At 33.1% G+C, this 19,721-nt stretch overlaps 2 protein-coding genes across 2 annotated transcripts; both read left to right on the forward strand.

The window, feature by feature from the left end:
- Positions 1-1,429: 1,429 nt before the first annotated feature.
- Positions 1,430-8,002, forward strand: LOC116004072 (protein-tyrosine sulfotransferase-like). The gene is made up of 12 exons (XM_031244006.1): positions 1,430-1,496; positions 5,001-5,178; positions 5,269-5,340; positions 5,565-5,856; positions 5,948-6,094; positions 6,316-6,420; positions 6,518-6,650; positions 6,940-6,980; positions 7,077-7,145; positions 7,241-7,360; positions 7,445-7,579; positions 7,819-8,002. Exons 1-12 carry the CDS (start codon positions 1,430-1,432, stop codon positions 7,963-7,965), a joined length of 1,506 nt encoding a protein of 501 aa, XP_031099866.1. The 3' UTR covers positions 7,966-8,002.
- A 6,032-nt stretch (positions 8,003-14,034) lies between these two features.
- On the forward strand, positions 14,035-18,249 carry LOC116005009 (GATA transcription factor 7-like). Its single transcript, XM_031245221.1, has 4 exons — positions 14,035-14,191; positions 14,580-14,686; positions 15,232-15,483; positions 17,208-18,249. Exons 3-4 carry the CDS (start codon positions 15,235-15,237, stop codon positions 17,940-17,942), a joined length of 984 nt encoding a protein of 327 aa, XP_031101081.1. The 5' UTR covers positions 14,035-14,191; positions 14,580-14,686; positions 15,232-15,234; the 3' UTR covers positions 17,943-18,249.
- The last annotated feature ends 1,472 nt before the right edge of the window (positions 18,250-19,721 follow it).

The raw sequence follows: 19,721 nt of genomic DNA on the forward strand, positions 1-19,721 counted from the left end.
GTTATCCCTCGTTAGATTTTTCTCCCCTGCAGGCTCCATTTTAATTTTCCGGTTCGATCTAGCAGAAGAAGATCAGACCCGGGAAAATCCTGCGGCGACGACTGGGCTTTGATCGACGGCTCTGGCTACCCGTATATATGCACGTAAGATATTAGCTATCCTTTTCTGGAATTTTTGAGCTAGGATAGCTAGTTCAGAGAATTTGGTTGACGTTTGGTTCATGGAAACGAGGAAGATGATTCATTGTCGGAATTTGGTGNTTTTTTTTTTTTTTTTTTTTTTTTTTCAGGACATAGACAGGGATAACACCACACCACTTTTGGTGGCCAAGAACATTAGTTATCAGCAAGAAAAGGAAAACCATGGAGCCAAGGACTCCCTCGTTTAGACTAGCTATAGGTTTTCTTGAATTCGTACATTCTACATGCTACGTGCAGAAGAAATGAAGTTTTTGGTCTTTACCAGATAAACCAATACAGTGTTGTTCTTCCCATTTTTGAACAATCCTCTACAATTTTGTACAACCGGCCTGTAATCTTGCTAGCTTATATAGTTCTTGTTAGATTGGTTGATTTCGGTAAAAAAAAAAAAAATCTCTTTTTTTTGGACGATGAGGAAAATCACATCCACTATTAAAAAGTGTATGTGTCAATGAGTTCGACCCAAAGAGTAAGATAATCATGTTTCACCAGCTGACCCCTTTCGGGGCTAGTACAAACTATTTCATGTGGGCATGGGGCAACTCCAAACAAATTGGTCAATTCAGAGTGGAAACTGTTTATTGACCTTTTTTATTTGAGCCAATTAGCTATTAACAACCTAGCTTGGTTTACTTCTTTTGCTGACTAGAGTCACAAGGCAGGTTTACCCATGTTGCACACCCTCAGACAATGTTGCGAGTTTACCCTCAGTAAAAAAAAGAAAACTATTTAATTAATAATGCTTTTCATTGATCATACAAGTTACATTATGAGATCTGCCATTATTTCAATCAAAACGTAGGCCAAGACAATAAACTTTTTTTCTGGCCAGTTCCATGCAGAAGTTTAGGTGGGGAGAAACGGTATTTATGGCAAATGATTGCAGGGCAATTGAAGTTAAAACTGGAGCGCATTAGTGAGAAAGCAGTTAAATTAATATCCAGTAAGATGATCACATAACGCTTGTTGTATTAATGGAACCTCGTAAATATCTTTCTAGTAATTTCCCGTTATCCCTCGTTAGATTTTTCTCCCCTGCAGGCTCCATTTTAATTTTCCGGTTCGATCTAGCAGAAGAAGATCAGACCCGGGAAAATCCTGCGGCGACGACTGGGCTTTGATCGACGGCTCTGGCTACCCGTATATATGCACGTAAGATATTAGCTATCCTTTTCTGGAATTTTTGAGCTAGGATAGCTAGTTCAGAGAATTTGGTTGACGTTTGGTTCATGGAAACGAGGAAGATGATTCATTGTCGGAATTTGGTGGTCGTTATCCTGGTGCTTTTGTTGTCTGGTATGTTTCTTATCGTTCCTACATTAGTTGTTTCTTTGTTTCTTTCTTTGTTTGTTTTTTTTTTTAATATAAACTTTATTCACTAGTTTAATATAAGAGATTGAAGGTGAAATTGTGTTACGTAATGTAAAATCTTTTTTAAAATTTTTTTTTTTTTATTTTTTGAAAAGAACTAAAACGTGAAGGTAATACATACCACTTAAGGTTCATCAGCTAATACACGTGGCTAATTTATCAATTCAATTCTCAACCTCAAGACTAATTTAATTACATTTTCAAAAAATTACCAGTAACCTTCTCCGATCAATTTATTGTCTAAATCTGTGTTATTATTTTCTTTAATTTTCACTACCTAACGCATCTTTTCATGTCAATTAACACTAACTAAAGTTCATTGATTATTGTTCTTTTACCCAATTTATAAGTCATCAACTTTGATCCAATGACAAATGAGAGAGTTTAAACTCCTTGAAAAATAGTCTCGCCTGGCCTTGAAATTCAATCTTTGTGAAAGATCAACAAATTGATGCCTAATTTGCGAGACTATTTTCCAAGGAATCCAAACTCTTAGGTGTTATTGGGTTAGTTTTGGAGCTGAGGACTTAATTGAGTGAATCACGTACAAGTGTTGAGAGACCTTAACGAATGTTAATTGATATAAAAAGAGATAATAAATAGTGAAGAGACAATAATATTACTGATTTAAATATTAAATTGATAATATTTTCAAATGATGACGATAGTTTGTAACTATCAGTCTATCACTCATTTTTAATTTTAGTTTTTGACTTTTAAAGTAACCAAATTTAATTCTAGAATATTGAATCATTTTCAATTGTAATCCAATATTTAAAAAAAAATTACATGTACGATTAACATTGAAGGTGAAATTAGGGCTAATATAATAAGAAAATTAGGACTTTGTGTTTCTGCGTGTGAAAAACAATTATCACAATGGTCATGACTTTCTAATTTTAACCTCAATGCTAACGATTCGCATGAAAAAAAAAAAAAATTAATAGTGAATTACAATTGAAAATGATTCAATACTTAATGACTAAATTTGATACTTTTAAGTCAATAACTAAAATTAAAACTAAGTGATAGTCAAAATACTAAATCCAAAATTAACTCTTTCCATCCATTCAATTGAATCGTTATGGTTTCAAGACATGTTTCCCAGTAATGCATGAAACAAATATCATTTATATGGAGGAATAATATATGTCAGTATGGAAAAATCTTGTCATTTTAGATTTTAGGCGGTGTATTTCTTCCTCACTTTCATAGATTTTAAATAACTTTTTTTTAGAATAAAATAACTTTTATAACCTTTAAAAGTTTGGAGGTATTCTATTTAAACTTTTAGAGTCTTTAAAAGTTGGGTGGTATTCAATTAAAATTTTTAAAGTGATTTTTAAAAGTCGAGTGTTTTCTATTAAGACTTTTAAAAAGTCTTTAAAAGACATGTGGCATTCAAAAAGTTATGAACTTTTATAAACTTTTTTTATTTAGGACTTTTGTAAAATTTTTCCTCTCAAATATAAATAATTGAAATTCATCACTCAACCTCAAGATTTCTAAACTCTCTTTCTACCAACTCTGAATGTTTTCTCTCCATCTAATTAAACTCTATTTTTTTTTCTCCCAATTTAAACTCTATAAACCTTATACTTAAATTCAATAATTATTTTTTTTATTCATTATCATACATTTTCTTCATGCCTAAACTCTACAAATTTTCTCTCTCTCATAAACTTTACAAGTTTTTTCTTCCTCTAAAAATTCTACAATATTATTTTGTTTCTTCATTATTGCTTGTATATTCCTATAGATGACACTAATAGGTAAAAACACAGTTGAGTGAGTATTATTATTTTTCTTGTAATATTAAACCAATTAGTGAAAGTGATATTTCATTTAAATTTATAATATACTATTTTTTTCACTAATATAAATAGTTGAAATACATCTCTCAAACTCTAAACTTCTAAAGTTTCTCTACAAACATTTTTTCTCCTTAACTTCTAATTTTTTTCTAAGAACTTTTTATCCATAACTTCTAAACTTTCTCTACCAAATTTTTCTCTCTAAATACATGAACAAATCAAACTTTTTATTTATCACCGTCAAATTTTACTATATGTTTTATAATATTTGTATAAATACTTGTATATTTTTATTTTTATTCTTTCTACGAACTTTTTAATTTTTTATCCCTGACTTCTAAACATTCTTTACGAACTTTTGCCCCTAAATGCATGAACAAAACAAATTTTTTATTTACTACTATCAAATTTTACTATATGTTTCATAGTATTCGTATAAATACTTGTATATTTTTTATTTTTATCATTTTTATGTTTATATTTGTAATATAATTTTTTTCTTTTATTAACAAAAAAGTTTTTCACAACAACCATTTGGGGAAGAAATTTATTATATATTATAACATTTTTTGTATGAAAATTATAAATAATAAAAATAGAAGTCATTGAAATTTTGTAAGATTGTATTCGATTTAGAATTTTAATGACTTTAGTAGACTTCTTTAAAAAAAAAAGTTAATAAAATCTATGCATGTTTTTTATATAGACTTTTATAAACTCTTACAAAGTTTACAAAAATTTAGAATGACTCTATGAAAGTCAATAAAAGTCCATTAAAATATATCATTTTAAAAGTTTTTAAAAATTTACAAAAGTCACGATTGAATACACCTTGTTTAGATTATATTGCACAGAAACCGAAAGCAAGAAACAAGAAATCACGAAACACTCTTTTCAAATTGAGCGGTGCATTTTCTAACATTGAGCGGTCTTAGGCGAACTCTATTAAATTGGTACTTGCATTTTAATTACAATTTACTTGCACTTCAAAGTTTGAATTATCTACAAAAGTGACTGTATCTTTTTTAGTGTTTTTGATCCATTAGATCTATCCAGATGGACGGTTGCAATGAATTCCTATTTCTCTCCTGGGCTCAAGTTCTCATTTGATTAGTTTCCTCTGTATATATATTGCAAATATATTTATATTAAATACTTTGTATGAAAAAATATTAATTATCGACTACTAGTTTTGTGAATTAGTATAACAGTAATAAATAAAACTTTAAAATAATGAATTAAATTAGTAAAAATAATTAAACATCACACCTCTCTTGCCATCCAAAACAAAAAAGGATCATTTTTCCCCTCATAGACTACTCTTTCAAATGATGTTATAATTCTTGATTGTAAGTTCACCTTTCTATTGCTTGCATCAACCCAAATGATATTTCAGTTTTGTTGGATCCACTTACCCTTTTGCTCTGCAACTTATACTATGAGCTTCACTCATATTTTAGTTGTGATAAATTATATCCAAACTCAAGTCTGTTGCATGCAGTTTGCATATGAACATGCAATCATTCATAAACATTCTATGTATGTGGCTCAATCTTAAAGAAGACTTGCAGTGTTGATCCATACATGATTGTAACATTAATTGTGTGTTCCTCAGTTACTGCAACATCAAATGCATCTGATGCCCAAGATGATTTCGAGCAGTGCGAAAACACAGTCAAGAACTGGGCATCTTCTTCCCAGGAATCAGAAAACTTTGAGGATCAACAAGTACTAAAGGACTTCTTGTTTTTCCTTCATGTCCCCAGGACAGGAGGAAAGAATTATTTTCACTGGTAACATTTCTTCATCGCCTTTAACTCACAGGCCACCTTATTCTTCTTTTTCATCAGTGCTGATGTTTATGTCTCCCCATCCATTTGCAGTTTCTTGGAACAACTTTACACTGAATCCGCGAAGTGCCCTGCTTCCTATGATAGAATAAGGTTCAATACAAGGTAACTGGTTTTGATGTTTTTCCAAGATTCACTCCTTTTGCTCAAATTCTATGCACCACTTTAACGATTTGCTTGCATACTGGGGGTATAGCTGATAGCTGATTTTGTTAGCTGTTTTTACCAGATGATAGTATTAGGTGGTTATAAAACGGTGTTTGGTAAATTAGTTGTTTACTTTTAGCTGATTATATATCTGAAAACTTTTATCCGCTTCGTTTGTGCAGAAACCCTCACTGCAATTTGTCTGTTACTCACAACGACTATAGCTTGATGTCCAAGCTGCCTAAGGACCAAACTTCTGTGGTGACAATTATCAGGAATCCAGTCGATCGAGTTCTCAGTTCCTATGAGTTTTCTGTGGAAGTAGCAGCCAGGTTTCTGTCCAATAATAACTTAACATATGCCACTAAAACTATGCAGCAGATTCCCAGTGTGGAAAAATTTGGAGGAAGCACTCTAGACATCTGGCCATGGAAGTATTTGGTTCCATGGATGACAGAAGATCTGTTCTCTCGTGTATGTTTCACTTACCCTGCCATAAAATAGTCACAGTATCTTTCTTTTTTCTTTCAAAGAATGAATAATGGTACGCGTTTCATGGCTTCAGAAGGATGTTAGAATGCTCAAGGGCGGAAGTGGAGCTGTTATCGAAGCCAATAATCCATACAATGTCGAGGAAATGGTGATGCCTTTGCACGAGTTTATCAACGACCCTATTGTCTTAGACCTTGTTCACAATGGAGCCACATTTCAGGTACTAGGCTGCACTTTATTTGGACTAATGATCAGGCTTGGAAGCCTGTACTGTTTTCGGGTTTGGTTGTGTTGTTAGAGGCTTAAATTAGGTAATAAACTATAAAATCTCAGTACCTGTTAGTATATTTTGGTATGATTAATGTTGCCTGTGGAATCATAGTCAGCATCACAAGAAGGTTAGTTGTTGTTAGTTTCTGCCTGATAGCTTCTGTTTGATAGGTTGCGGGACTCACAAACAACTCGTACACAGATGAGTCACATCCAGTGCGTCGCTGTGTTCTCAAGTATCAGATTCTTGGTGAATACGTGCTTGAAGTCGCAAAGGTAATTCAAGAAAGGGTCCAGAGAGCTACTCGTGATCGCGAAAAATATGATGAATCTTGTTCATATGATGTGATTTTTTTTGTCCTAAATGTTGCAGAGGAGGCTGGATGGTATGTTGTATGTTGGGCTGACTGATAAGCACCAAGAATCAGCTTCTTTGTTTGCCAATGTGGTTGTTGATCAAGTGCTTTCCAAGTTGGCTATAAGCAATGCAACTGTCAATATTTCTGGTCAGCCATCTCTTCTACTCTTACCTTAAAAAACAAAAACATGCTTTCTTGTCGTGTATGTCTCATATGTACAAGGTAATTTTGTACGCGTACATGTTTAGGGTTTGTAATCCTGGATGTTTTATCATTGTCACACTGTTACTCTCCTGTGCAGGCACATTGCTGAACCACATAAATCTTAGTTTTCTCTACTTTAATTTCTGCCATTGTTATCGTTTATTATTCTCGTTAATCTCAACATTTTCTGATTATGGTTTTCATGATAATATCATGTGTGTTTGTTCCACAGAACAGAACTATTCATCCAGACAATCTGTTTCTTTGAGAGAGGTAGAAAATAGAAATGGTGTCATCTTTGGTTAATTTCTTGAATCCTTTTTGCTGAACATGAAACTAAGTTGTTGTCAATGGCATTCTAAATTTCAGAGAGACAGAAGAATCAGAAATTCATGGGAAACTACATGGGCAGAAAGTATTGAAGCAGGGAATGGAAATGTGAGCAGAAAATGCTGCAGTTCAGTTCTGCAGACTTAACACAATACTTTGTTTTGGCGTTATGCTAACGCTACCGTGTGTTTATAAAACTGCAGAGTACGACTGCAAAACTCGTTGAATCATACGAAATGTGCATCAAAAGGTTACTGACAGCTCAAGAACAGAAGCGCGAGGGCTCTATGAAATTCGTTCGTCCAGTAAATTTCACACAGGAGGTAAAATATCTGATGGAGAAGTAGTAGTACTTGTGCAGGGAGTAAATGGCTTCGGTTTGATGATAATGGTTTGAAATTTAACAGGCTCGTCGTGAGATTCCCAAGAGAATCGTCGAAGTGATCAGCTCACTAAACAGCCTAGATATGCAGCTGTATGAATATGCACAGCAAATGTTTGAGCAGCAAAAGCAGCCATGGCCACAGAAAGTGATGGTTAGAGTAAGTTTCAATTCCCTTTTTCCCATTTCTGCAGTTCTTGGTTTTAGTCCATCCAAGAACCCGATAGTGATGGTTAGAAAGCAGCCATCGTCTGCCTCTAATGCCGAATTGAATTATGTGTTCTGTCCTGACTAAAAATTTTAACCCGATAGTAAAATTACGCGTTTATATTTTATATGTTATATATATGTTCAACGAGCTCTCTACGTTCTGCTCAAATTTTCGGGATTGTGTTGCAGGAGAGGGTGGATGGAGTGCTCAAAAATGCATTATATGGTGCCTCTTGGAAACCCCTTCCATTTGCATTGCCCTTTCTCATTCTGCTTCTCTTCATTTTCATGTTTGTGAATGGTAGAATGATGAGAAGATCAAAGTCTAAGATATGAATGCATGCATGCATGGCAGCTCTCTAGTAGCATTTGGATGATATACCAAAAACCAAAAAGAAGATAGAAAAGTAGTATTTGAAAAGTTTAGGCTGGTTTAAATTTATTGATGGAGTGGATAAGAATATAATTATTGTTGGTTTCATTCAAAATGGATTAAATTTAGTTCTTATAAATAGTATAACTGTCTAATTCTTCTTGTGACCTTCCATTTGGGAGAGTTACAGAGGTGCCATTGATCTACAAGTTATGTGGCCCTAATTTTTTTCTATATAAAGCCAGGGAGACCTTGAAATTTCTATTATGATTTTCAAGAATTAGAATTCAAATAAAAATCTTTTGATTAACAAGAGAGTCCACATCCAGGCAACCACCACATCCACTACCCAAAGATGTGAAGTCCGCCTTGTAACCCTAGTCATCACAAGGAGGTAAATCAGCTTAGGTTATTTAACTCGTTGAGCAGCTCAAACCAAGAGTCAAAAATACCAATAGTATAGACAATTCCCACGAAAAGTCAAACTTCGCACCTTGTGGTTATCAAGTAACTATTCGATCAACTTGACTATAATTATAAAAGTGGATTTCAAACTCATACAACCAAAAGTATCAAAACATGACCCCAAAAAGGGTTGATGTGTGAGTATATGATGATTCTCCTATCACAATGTTACAAGTTTAATTCTTACCAACACCTTCTGTAAGGATGTCAATTTTAGCTCAAAACTGATGGTTGTCTAGCTTGATAAGATTGAAAACTTTTAAAATTAGGATAGAAAATTTTCACTCAATAAAAAAATTCAATAAGCCCGATGGACAGAACGAGCTAGTTTGAAATGTAGTGTACTAGTCCAATAGCTCGAGCCACTTAAAGAGTATTCTTTTTTTCTTTTCTTTTCACAAATGATCTGGAACAAAATATGCATGGATTTTATATGTAAGCACATCTTTAGTATTTCTTTTAATTAAATTTGTAAATAAAATTTTAATAAATATATTCACAAATTTATTACAAAATAAAATATTTTTTAATGAAAATAAAAACTTATTAAATTTATTATATTATAGTGCAAATATATTAATTATTTTTAGTTAGAATTTGACAATGGAGGTTTAGATAGATTAAATGATGTATAAATTTATATTTATTAGTATAAACACATTAGAATATTAATTTAAAAATGTCAAAATTTTAATTAAGCTCATCCAATATTTTATGATTAGGACCATGAATTTTAAACAATAAATAAATAAATAAAATCCGAACGATAAATCCAACTCCTAATAAGACTAACCCGAAATTAAACGGACAGACCAAATTAACATCCCAATTCCCAACATCCTTGGTCAAGTCGGTCCCACCTACCAGATGGTTTAAGAGACATAGATGATAAGAGCGTTAACATTGCCAGCTCACGAAATTATTTGAGAACTGGCTACAATATGAATATGAAGATGGAGCTACATCTTCTTTTTATGAAAAATAAATAAATAAATTAAAAATGATGGATGAAAGCAGCAAAAACAATATATGTCAGATCTGATGGATGGAAATGCATAGCAGCACATGTATGAAGGAGCAGATCCTTGGACGGTATTGACCAATCATTGTAGACATCTTATTATTAGTCAAATAAAAGATGTTCATAAAGTGCTCTAATAATACAAACAAATGTTACTGCACTGCAGTCTTTGAAAATGATGTTAGTTTAATTTACACTTCACTTTTATATATCTCGATCAGTATTTCACCAACAATCATTAATTCCAAGTAAATTTTCATTTAAACCAGATTTTAGTTTTTTTTTTTATAAAAAAAAAAAACCCCAATAATTATGAGGAAAAAATATTAATTTTAATATTCCAATTATATGTTACTAGTATGTAGTTCGTTTTAGCTTTTAAAAGTGAAATATTACAAATTATAAACTTGACTTTACAAATTTGTTGTAATTTTTTTTTCTTTTTGACAAGTAGAACCATCATGCCCATTGTTACAATTTTTGCAAGATATTTCCTTTATATTTGTTATTAAAAAAAAAAAGACAAAAAATGTGTTTACTTATATATTTCTCCAATTTGAAAATAAAGAATGGAGAATGAAAAATTAAATAAATAAAGTAAATGCACTTTTTGCTCTAACCTCATACAAATTTCATGGTGTGTGTAAGGATTCTATCCACTTGGGGTGGTTAAAATTGCAACAATTTTATAAAATTGATCATACAATTTGTAAGTTTTGACAAGGAGAAGTCGAAACAACTATTAGTGTATAATTAGGGTCTTATGTCTGATCTAGGCAAAGTACTATTATGGTCCATCTGAATTGGTATGGGGCAATCTATTCAAGGCATGGCTTCATCTTTAATTCATGAATGAAATTCTAGTACCATGGGGTTGTATCCTGAACACCTTCGGAAGGTGCTCAACAATGTCCCTTGCCAAGTAGATGCAACTATTTTGGAATTTATAGCAGTTAAAAGAAGGCATATTGACTCTTATTTTTTCCGTTAAGTCTGTCCACATAGGGGACCTCTTGTCTAAACAAAGGTCTCTCCACCACCACACTATACATTCTACTTGTTTCAAATGTGTAGTGTAGTGGTGGAAAGTCCTTTGTTTAGACAAGAGGTCTTGGGTTCAAAACCTTACTTTGTTTTGGGCCGAGTGGACAGACTTAACGGAAAATTAAACGGTGTTAAGTACTGTCCTTAATTGTTTTAAATTCGTACATGGACTAAATTGAACAAAACACTACAGTACAGGACCTGACAGGTACTTTGACCATACCATAATATATATAATAACAATACGCATGCATGTTGAGCATATAATATATAAACATAAATGTGCAGTTCAACTATCAGCTTAGGCTTTTAGTTGGATGGAGCACATAATTCAATTTGGTATCAAAGCCATGCAAAAAGTCATGGGTTCAAATCTCGCTACCCGAAAAAAAAGACTATGGTTCACGTGTTGGTTGGAGCACATGATTCAATTATGCATATAAAATTCCATCAATTAATAACTTTTTATTCTTCTTTGTACATGAGCATGTTAGAAATTCTATGAATCAAGAATACATTCATTATTGCATACATGTGTGTGTGTATATATATATCACCGTTGATATTATTGACCACTATACATACATACATGTCTAGAATATAATGTGAATAATAAAGTACAAGTAGAAGCATAGTTGATGTATAATGCAAGCGAAGCTATGGAATCATTTTCCATTTACATGTGACTTTGGAATTGTTAATTAATTAGGAGATCCAAATAATTTTTAAAAAGTCAAGAAAATAAAAAATTATATATAATTGAAAGTAGGAAATTTCTCATCAGATCACGAAAATTATAATGAATAATTTAATATTACCTACATCTTAGCTAATCCTCCCTAACCCACATGCTCAGATTTGTTTGACCCTTTGTAAATGTTAATAATATGTTTTTATTACGGAGTATATTATTATTATTACTATTATTTTGTCCGAACTCAAATCAGGTACTATTCAAAAATCATATTTTTATTAGGTTATTGTATTCATAAAATACTTTTTCACTTTTAAAAGTGACTCATACATATTTTCATTACATAACAATTGCAATTTGCATTTCTACACTTCTAACTCATTTTCAAAATAATAAAAATAATAAGTTTATTTAAATTTTAAAAAATAGTCAAAGACAGCTCTAGTCGCTGCCAACAAAAACGATTTGCAAGAATCTGTATCATCCATCTATTAGATATAAGGGTTGAAAATAATATTTTTTATTTTTTTTAAAAGCAAGTTAGTTTCATAAATATTACAAATTGTAAGTAATATTTATGAAACTAGTAAAATATTTTCGTCATTTTTAAACTATTAGATTTACAATTTGGACCATTTAAATTTATCTACAGTTCTCACATGAAAAGTGTTAATATATATATATATATATATATATATATATATATATATATATATATTCAGGGTGGTGCCACGGCATATTGAAATTTGGGAGTGTCGATAGTCTTAATCATCATTTTGATAAAATACAATAAAATATATAAAGTATAGCTCAACAATAATAATAATAATAATAATAATAATAATAATACAAATATTCCAATAAAACTAATCATATTTATTAGTCACAAATCTAATATAGTAAAATGGTAACGCGTAATTAGTATTTTTATTATTTCTACCAAATCAAGAAATCAAGGTGTAATGAGTTGAACCTGCATGATATTTTGTTTATCATGAAAACCAAATAAAGAAAAGTTTATAGCACAGATATTTTGAGCTTCTTATTCCCTCTTACACTTCTAAAGTTCTAAACAATTCATTATTTCTCATTTACAGTAATCTACGCATAGCTTAACTAGTTAACCAACCAGAATAAATTTATAAATTTTAATTTGCTAATGGTCGCATGATACTAAAGTTTAATCATACCAAAATATTTATTAAAATAAAAAGAGGTTGGGTGGGGGGAGCGGCGAGGGCAATAGCCAATAGGTCAACTGAAATACATCCCAGTATCCCACTTACCTCTCCCACTAGTCTTCAGGTAGGACTAAAAAACGAGTCAGTTGACGCACACCCTGCTTACCTTCTCCACTCGTTTGTAAGACATAAGCCATGAAAACCCTTAAATTATATTTGAAGTTCAAACTTATTATTTCATATCCACGTTATTCCTGACGGAATTTTTTTAAAAAAAAATCTCTAAAAAAGAAAAGCAAAAGAGAAGTAAAAATCACAAGCAATCCATTCATGATAGCACCAAATTATTAATGTCAGGAAAAAAAAATTAAAATGTATTGGGTAAGAAAAGGATGCATGAATGAACATGTCTTTGGTCACAAGTAGCATTTGCACAAATTATATAAATGTATTATTGGCCCCATTTCCCAATCATTCATCCCAACATACTATTCCTCCAATTCACCATTGCACCAATGCCACGCTACCAAACGTGTCTCACACCCTCCTTCCACCTTCATTAAAGAAACATTCTTTTCATGGACGTTACAAAGCATTCAAAAGTAAAGATCGAGTTAAAACATCATATCCTTATACTTGAAAAAGAATATTAGGTACCTTAAATATACCATGTTGAGATATGAACAACTTTAATGTAATATCGTGCAGATTTGCATCGAGTACATGTATGTATTCTTACATTATCATGCTCAATTAGACACTAGTACATAAAGCATTTTATAACCTTTGATATGTAGTTGGTTCTGATACCAAATTGAAGTATGTGTTACATCTCAACTAAAAGTCAAAACTGATATATAGTTAGATTGCACATTTATGTTTATATATTATATGTTTAACACATACTGACTAATAAATATGACTAATATATAATTTAATCATTCAATTAAAAGAGTTTATAAGAAGAAATTACATGTTGGTGTAAGACGTTTGAATTATAACCATCTTTATTAAATAATGGAATGACAAATATTTAAACGAAAGACAAATTGTAACAAGCAAATAAAAGTCAAGTGTGTAATATGGGATAGCTCAATTGGTTCGACCGATCACCTTAAAGTCTCGCTCTAGAGACCGTATGGTTATTCAAATCTCATTGAAAATTTGGAGGTCGTTGGGAGACTTTAACCTCTCATAAGAGATAAAGGGGTAGATGAGGATTCAAACGTCTGATCAAAGAGTTCAAACTTAGCCCCTGGGTGCATAGTGCACTAATAGAGACTATAGGGCTTAAAATTTTTTGAGTACTACGCTATATGTTAGTCTGTCGGGCTTAAGATTAATCATTTAAATTTTGTAAAAAAAAAAAAGAAGATTAATCATTTAAATGAAAGGAAAAAGGATGGATAGTAACCCTTTTTTTTTTGGGTTTGGTATATGCCACCAGCAAAAGCAAAAACCATCACATGGCTACACACCACACCATCTTAATTTCTCTCTGGTTCTCACCCAAATTTATTATTATTTTGAACTCTTTTATTTATTTATTTATAATTATTTATTTGGTGAATTGAAAGCTTTATAGTAAATTCCAAAACGTACAATCCAGACACGTTAGATTTGCGAAAAAAGTAGTGTAAAAAAGACTTCTTTTTCTTTCCCAATATCTCCCTTTCTTACCCTATCTATCTATCTATCTATCCATCCATCTCCTTTTTCCTTTCTTCACTCCTGGGAAAGTGCCAATGGTTTTCTCTACGATTTAATAGGGTTTAAGCTTCATGGTGAGTTCATTTCCATCTCCTCTTGCTTAAAAAGATTGCTTTTTTCCCATACCCATTTCTTTGCTTTATTCAAATTTCCTATTTTTAAACTAAACCTATTCTTTTTGGGGGGAGTTTTTCTTTGCCCTCTGCTTCTATTCTGTGAAAAGTGAGGTATAAATTGCCAAGTTTTTCAGCATTTTCTCCATTCTTGTTTTCTCAAGTGCAATGCCCAGAAGGGGGTTGTGTTTGTTTCTGAATTTTTATTTATTTATTTTTTTTTTTCATTTTGTGGGCACCCAAACAGGGACTTTAGACATGTTCTTCTGTGTACTTGAATCATAGGCTTATACTTTAAACTCCTATTTGTGTTCTGAGTGATGGTACTGTTCTGGAAAATGGGTTGCAGTTGAAACGGCGTCGCATTGTATTAGGGGAAGAAGAAGAAAAACACCCCCCAAACAAAAAGTCACGTGCTTTATTGCCGCTTCTAGGATTATTCTTGTGAGATTTTGGGTAGAAATTTCCATCCCAAGATTTTCTTTTTATTTTCCAATTTAATGACTGCTATTTTCCCTATTTGTTTGTTTATTATTATTATTATTACTATTAATTATTGTTATTGTTATTATTATGTGATAAGGTAATTAGCAACGTAGGGATTAGGGAATATCATATTAAGGATTAACTATTAAGGAAGAATATTCCTTAAATACACGGATTCTTGGTAGAGTCCTATTTTTGGTAGGACTTTTATACCTTATATATCAAACAAATTACCATGAATTCTGAAAAAAAAATATGATGTTATCCTATAATCTCTGTACCTTAACAAGAGAGGTGTTTGAGCATAATATCAAGTGAGTATCATAATATTTTTAATATTCTTTTCATTGATCTTTATCATGAATTTCCATTTAGATGCTTGGATATATCAAACTATATATGGTTAAGAATGTTTGTGTACTTAATGTTAATAAATTGCCATGAACATAGGGATTTCTGTTCCATAGTTTTGTCTTGTAGACTTAGGTTTTTATCTCTTTTGTGTTGTATTCCAGAAGATGGGTATGGTTGAACAGGCTGCTTATTGGGATGGGATTGCGGGTGGAGGGGATGAATATGACTATGACAATGTTATGGACTTCCTTAATGGTCTTGATTTTCCCCCGGAAGGCTTGGAAGGGGATGTGGCCTTTATTGATGATTTTGATGCTAGTAAGTTGGGGCCAATCCCTTCTGATGCCCTAACGGGTTTACTCCCGGTTCCACAAAACAACTTCTCGAATGCAGCACTCAAGTTGAACCCTTCTGTAAGTTTGATGCATTTTACCCCTCTATTGTTTATCCTTACGGATTAGGAGATTACATTAGTAATTCTTGGTGACAAAATAATCTCTCTTTTTTGTTCAGTAAATATGGCTGCGGCTAACTAGTCACTAGTCGACCCCTAGGCGGCTACCTAGTCGACCCAGCCCCTAGGCGGCTAACTAGTCACTAGTTAACTAGTCACTAGTCGACCCCCTAGGCGGCTACCTAGTCGACCCCTAGGCGGCTAACTAGTCACTAGTCGACCCCCTAGGCGGCTAACTAGTCGACCCCCTAGGCGGCTAACTAGTCGACCCCCTAGGCGGCTAACTAGTCGACCCCCTAGGCGGCTAGAAAATACATATGAAGAAAACCAAAGAAAATACAATAAATACATATGAAGAAAACCAAAGAAAATGGGCGATGATGGTGGGAGGGCGACCGGCTAGAAATGCAAAATGTTTTTCTCCCCCCTCTCCTCTATTCTTATTAGGTCATACCATTTTTTTAAAATAAAATTAAAAATGGATCAGGTTTACGGGTTTGGGTGCTGGGTCAGTGTCCATGGTGTTGACCACCTAGGCGATGCCAGAGCTTGCCTTGCCATTTTCAGGCGAGGCGAAGCCTCCAGGTGTCCTATCTCTACCGACGAAGTCCGCAGTCTTTTCACATTCAAGTAGAAAAGAAAAGTCTCAATCCCTTAGTAGGCAACAGTTGGACTGAAGGATATGAATTCAATAGCAACAGGATTAATATGTTGAGTTATTAAGCATTGGAAAGGTAGGTAGAGGGAGTTGGATAGAGACTGGTATAAGAAAAAATGGCAGTTGCAGAGATCGGAGTCGGAAACCGGAGTGAACAGAACGTACGGAGTGAACAGAACGTAGAAAGACGAGGTAAGGAGAAAGAGGAAAGAGTGTATGATAGAATTTTAAAATGATAGATTTTAATAAACTTTTAGTAACTTTCATAGTTTCATAGTCTATGAACTTCTTTAAAAATTTAAAAATATAATATTAAGAATAATATAAAAATAATAAAAATAAACCAAATATACTACTGCAAACAATGAGAAAAAAAATGGTTCATAGACCCAATTTGGTGCTGCGAAACAGCAACTTGCTGCTGTTTACAGCATAAATTTATGCTACGAAGTTGTTTACTTGTTCACAGCACCACAGCAGTGCTGTGAACCCCGTTGTTAAAAAAAAATTACAAATATAAACATAAAAAGAATAAAAATCAAAATATACAAATATTTCGAATATTATGAAACCTATAGTCAAATTGGCATGTGTTTCAAGATTTTTTATCAGAGAATAAAAAGTTCACAAAAAGTATTATGAAACCTATAGTAAAATTGGCATGGATTTCAACTATTTATACTAGATAAGAGAAGTTGAAAAGTTGTAGTCTGACGAATTCTGTAAAAGTCAATAAGTTTTTGAATACCAATAGACTTCTAAAGTCTCCTTAAAAGTAATACTCAAACTTTTTAAAAGTCTGAATCGAATACTAATACACTTTCTAGATTGAAAACACCTCCTAAATGAAGGTGTGCACGCAATGAAGGTTCTCAAGACTTTTAAAAAAGATGAGAATTTTACAAAAAGTTGAACATTCAAACTTTGATTGTTTCATCTCTTTCTTGTTTGGTTCTTATTATTATTATTATTATTATTATTATTACTTTTATTATATTACTGGCTCTCTTATTTTCAACCTGAAGGTGGATAGCGTTTCACAAGGCACACAGCTGCTGAATGATGTTGATGAAAACTCCAGTAAAACCCTTCTTGCTCAGAATAAATATTCTGCTGCGCAGGAGGCTGCTATGTTCCAGACACAAAGCCCGGTTTCTGTCCTCGAGAGCAGTGCCTCTTGCTCAGGTGGAAAGGCCATCCCAGTCAAAACCGGCATTGCTGTTCCAGTACGAACTCGAACCAAGCGCACCCGACCCTCCACCAATCCATGGCTGTCGGCATCTCTTATATCTTCTGCCTTTGACAGAAAAACTTCAGCTGCCAAAAGGAGAAGAGAGAGGAAATTGCTGCAGAAGTCGATTGCGGTGAAGGAGGCAAGATACACCAATGGGCGAGCCAACGACGCATTAGATGCATTTGTTAAAAGATGCACGCACTGCGAAGTTACAAAGACGCCACAGTGGAGGGAGGGACCAATGGGCCCAAAGACACTATGCAACGCGTGTGGGGTCCGGTATCGATCCGGGCGCCTTTTTCCTGAGTACAGGCCAGCAGCTAGTCCGACGTTTACCCCTTCTCTGCACTCGAACTCTCACCGGAAGGTCGTAGAAATGAGAAGGAAAGCTGTGCAGGGAGAAGGCATAGTGGAGAACTCTTGCAAGAAGGTTTCGGAGATGGCATTCACTGCCATGAACGACCCTCCGATGTCGCCTCTACCGGAATTCGTTCCTATGAGTAACTACCTGTTTGATTGCATATAGTGAGTGATGAGAAACAGTTTCAGTTAGGGGATTTAATGTTTTATTCATTTTTAAACATTCCATTTTTCCTATTTCTAAGGAAGGAAGGCAGGTTAGTAGAGTTTTCAGTGTTTTACAAACTGGAATGAGGAGTAGTAGGTTAGCATTATGGTTGGATGGAAGGAAGTAGCTTAGACCCAAAAACACTGAAACTGATGTTTAGAAGAGATGCTGCTGCTCTGCTGTATTAGATGAAATTTTAGGACTTAGATTGTTAGTTTGAGTAATGATTAATGATTAATGAATTCCCTTGATTACAATTTTTTTACACTCCCAACAATCTAGGTGTTATTCAAGTAAAAGGGATTGGAATCCTTTTTTTTTATTGCATCACAATTTTTGGAATCCCTTAAAATAGGTATTGTGTTACTTTACTTTTAAGTTTCAACAATGTAAGTGTTTGTTCGTTTTAAAAGAGATTTGAGTTGTTACTTTAAACAATGTAGGTGTTTGTTCAAGTAAAAGAGTTGAACCCTAACATTGGATCCAAAAAATAGAAAGAGTTGAAGTTGCTTAAGGATTGAGTTAACATGGAAATGGTCAGGTTGAAACTTGGATGACTAAGAGCCATCTAAACCAATCCAATCCAGACATCTCTTAAGAAATGAAATGCCAGCACCTTGTGTTCAGATGACATGTAGTGACTCTTCCATATGGAAGGCCATGAGATCGAGCTTCAGACTCTCAAGTTGAGAAAGCATAGATGAATATATACTATAATGTAATAGAGCTAGTTACATTAAAAAAAAAAAAAAAAAAAAACTACACACGGCCAGCAGAAATGCATCAAAAAGAATTACACACTGAAACAATTTCTCAGGAACACAGTAGAAAGAAGCATCAAGAGTTAACATCAAGAAAGCAATGGTATCAATGTAGACATTATGGCTACATTTACTGTAATTCTCCCATTCTCTTTTCGAAATTGAAGAAATGTATGCACAAGCTTTACTTTCTTGAGTTTCTATTTCTCCAAAAAATTAAAAATTTCAAGCACCTTGGGCTTGGGGGCCGCATTTGTTCAATTTTTTATGGTTTGGAAAAACACTGATATGGTGATATTCAAACTACATGACAAGCCAACATATTCATGGACTTGACTTCTTCAATGCTTGCAGAAATAATATGATCAAATACTCACTATTTCTACTTCTGAAAGCACATGGATCATCATCTTTTAACAGAACAGGTTGATGGTTCAAAAAGTTCAAATAGCACAATCAAAACTAACTCCTAACCCTTTATTGCCCTTGCCCAGCACAAAAATTTAATCAGTAGACAAAGCAATTAAAGCTGTGATATTGCTACATTTACCATAATCACTTCTTTAACTGTTGAAGAAATATCAGAGAATTATTCAACCAGAATGAACAACACCACAACCAACAAAAAAACTTCCAATAATATTAGCAAGCATATCAACAATGAAATTTCAGAAATCCCCAAACATCTTATTCTAATCTACTGATATTCCAGTCAAGACTTCATTCATCAACAACACATAAGGAGAATGTAACCCTAGCAGATTTTTCATGCACAACAATTCATTCATTCAACCACATATTGTTCCTTAAGAAAACCAAAAATCAAACACCAAAGACCTTTAAAAATTATCCAAACAACAGAATTCCAAATTATTTCATGAAATTCACTGAGTAGAAAATACAACTAGAGGTCTAAGGGATCAAACCAACCGCAAACATTAAAGACACATAGTCTTCATCATCAACTAGGATAAAA

Source organism: Ipomoea triloba, chromosome 14 (assembly GCF_003576645.1).
Source record: "Ipomoea triloba cultivar NCNSP0323 chromosome 14, ASM357664v1".
In the NCBI taxonomy this organism is placed as follows: Eukaryota; Viridiplantae; Streptophyta; class Magnoliopsida; order Solanales; family Convolvulaceae; genus Ipomoea; species Ipomoea triloba.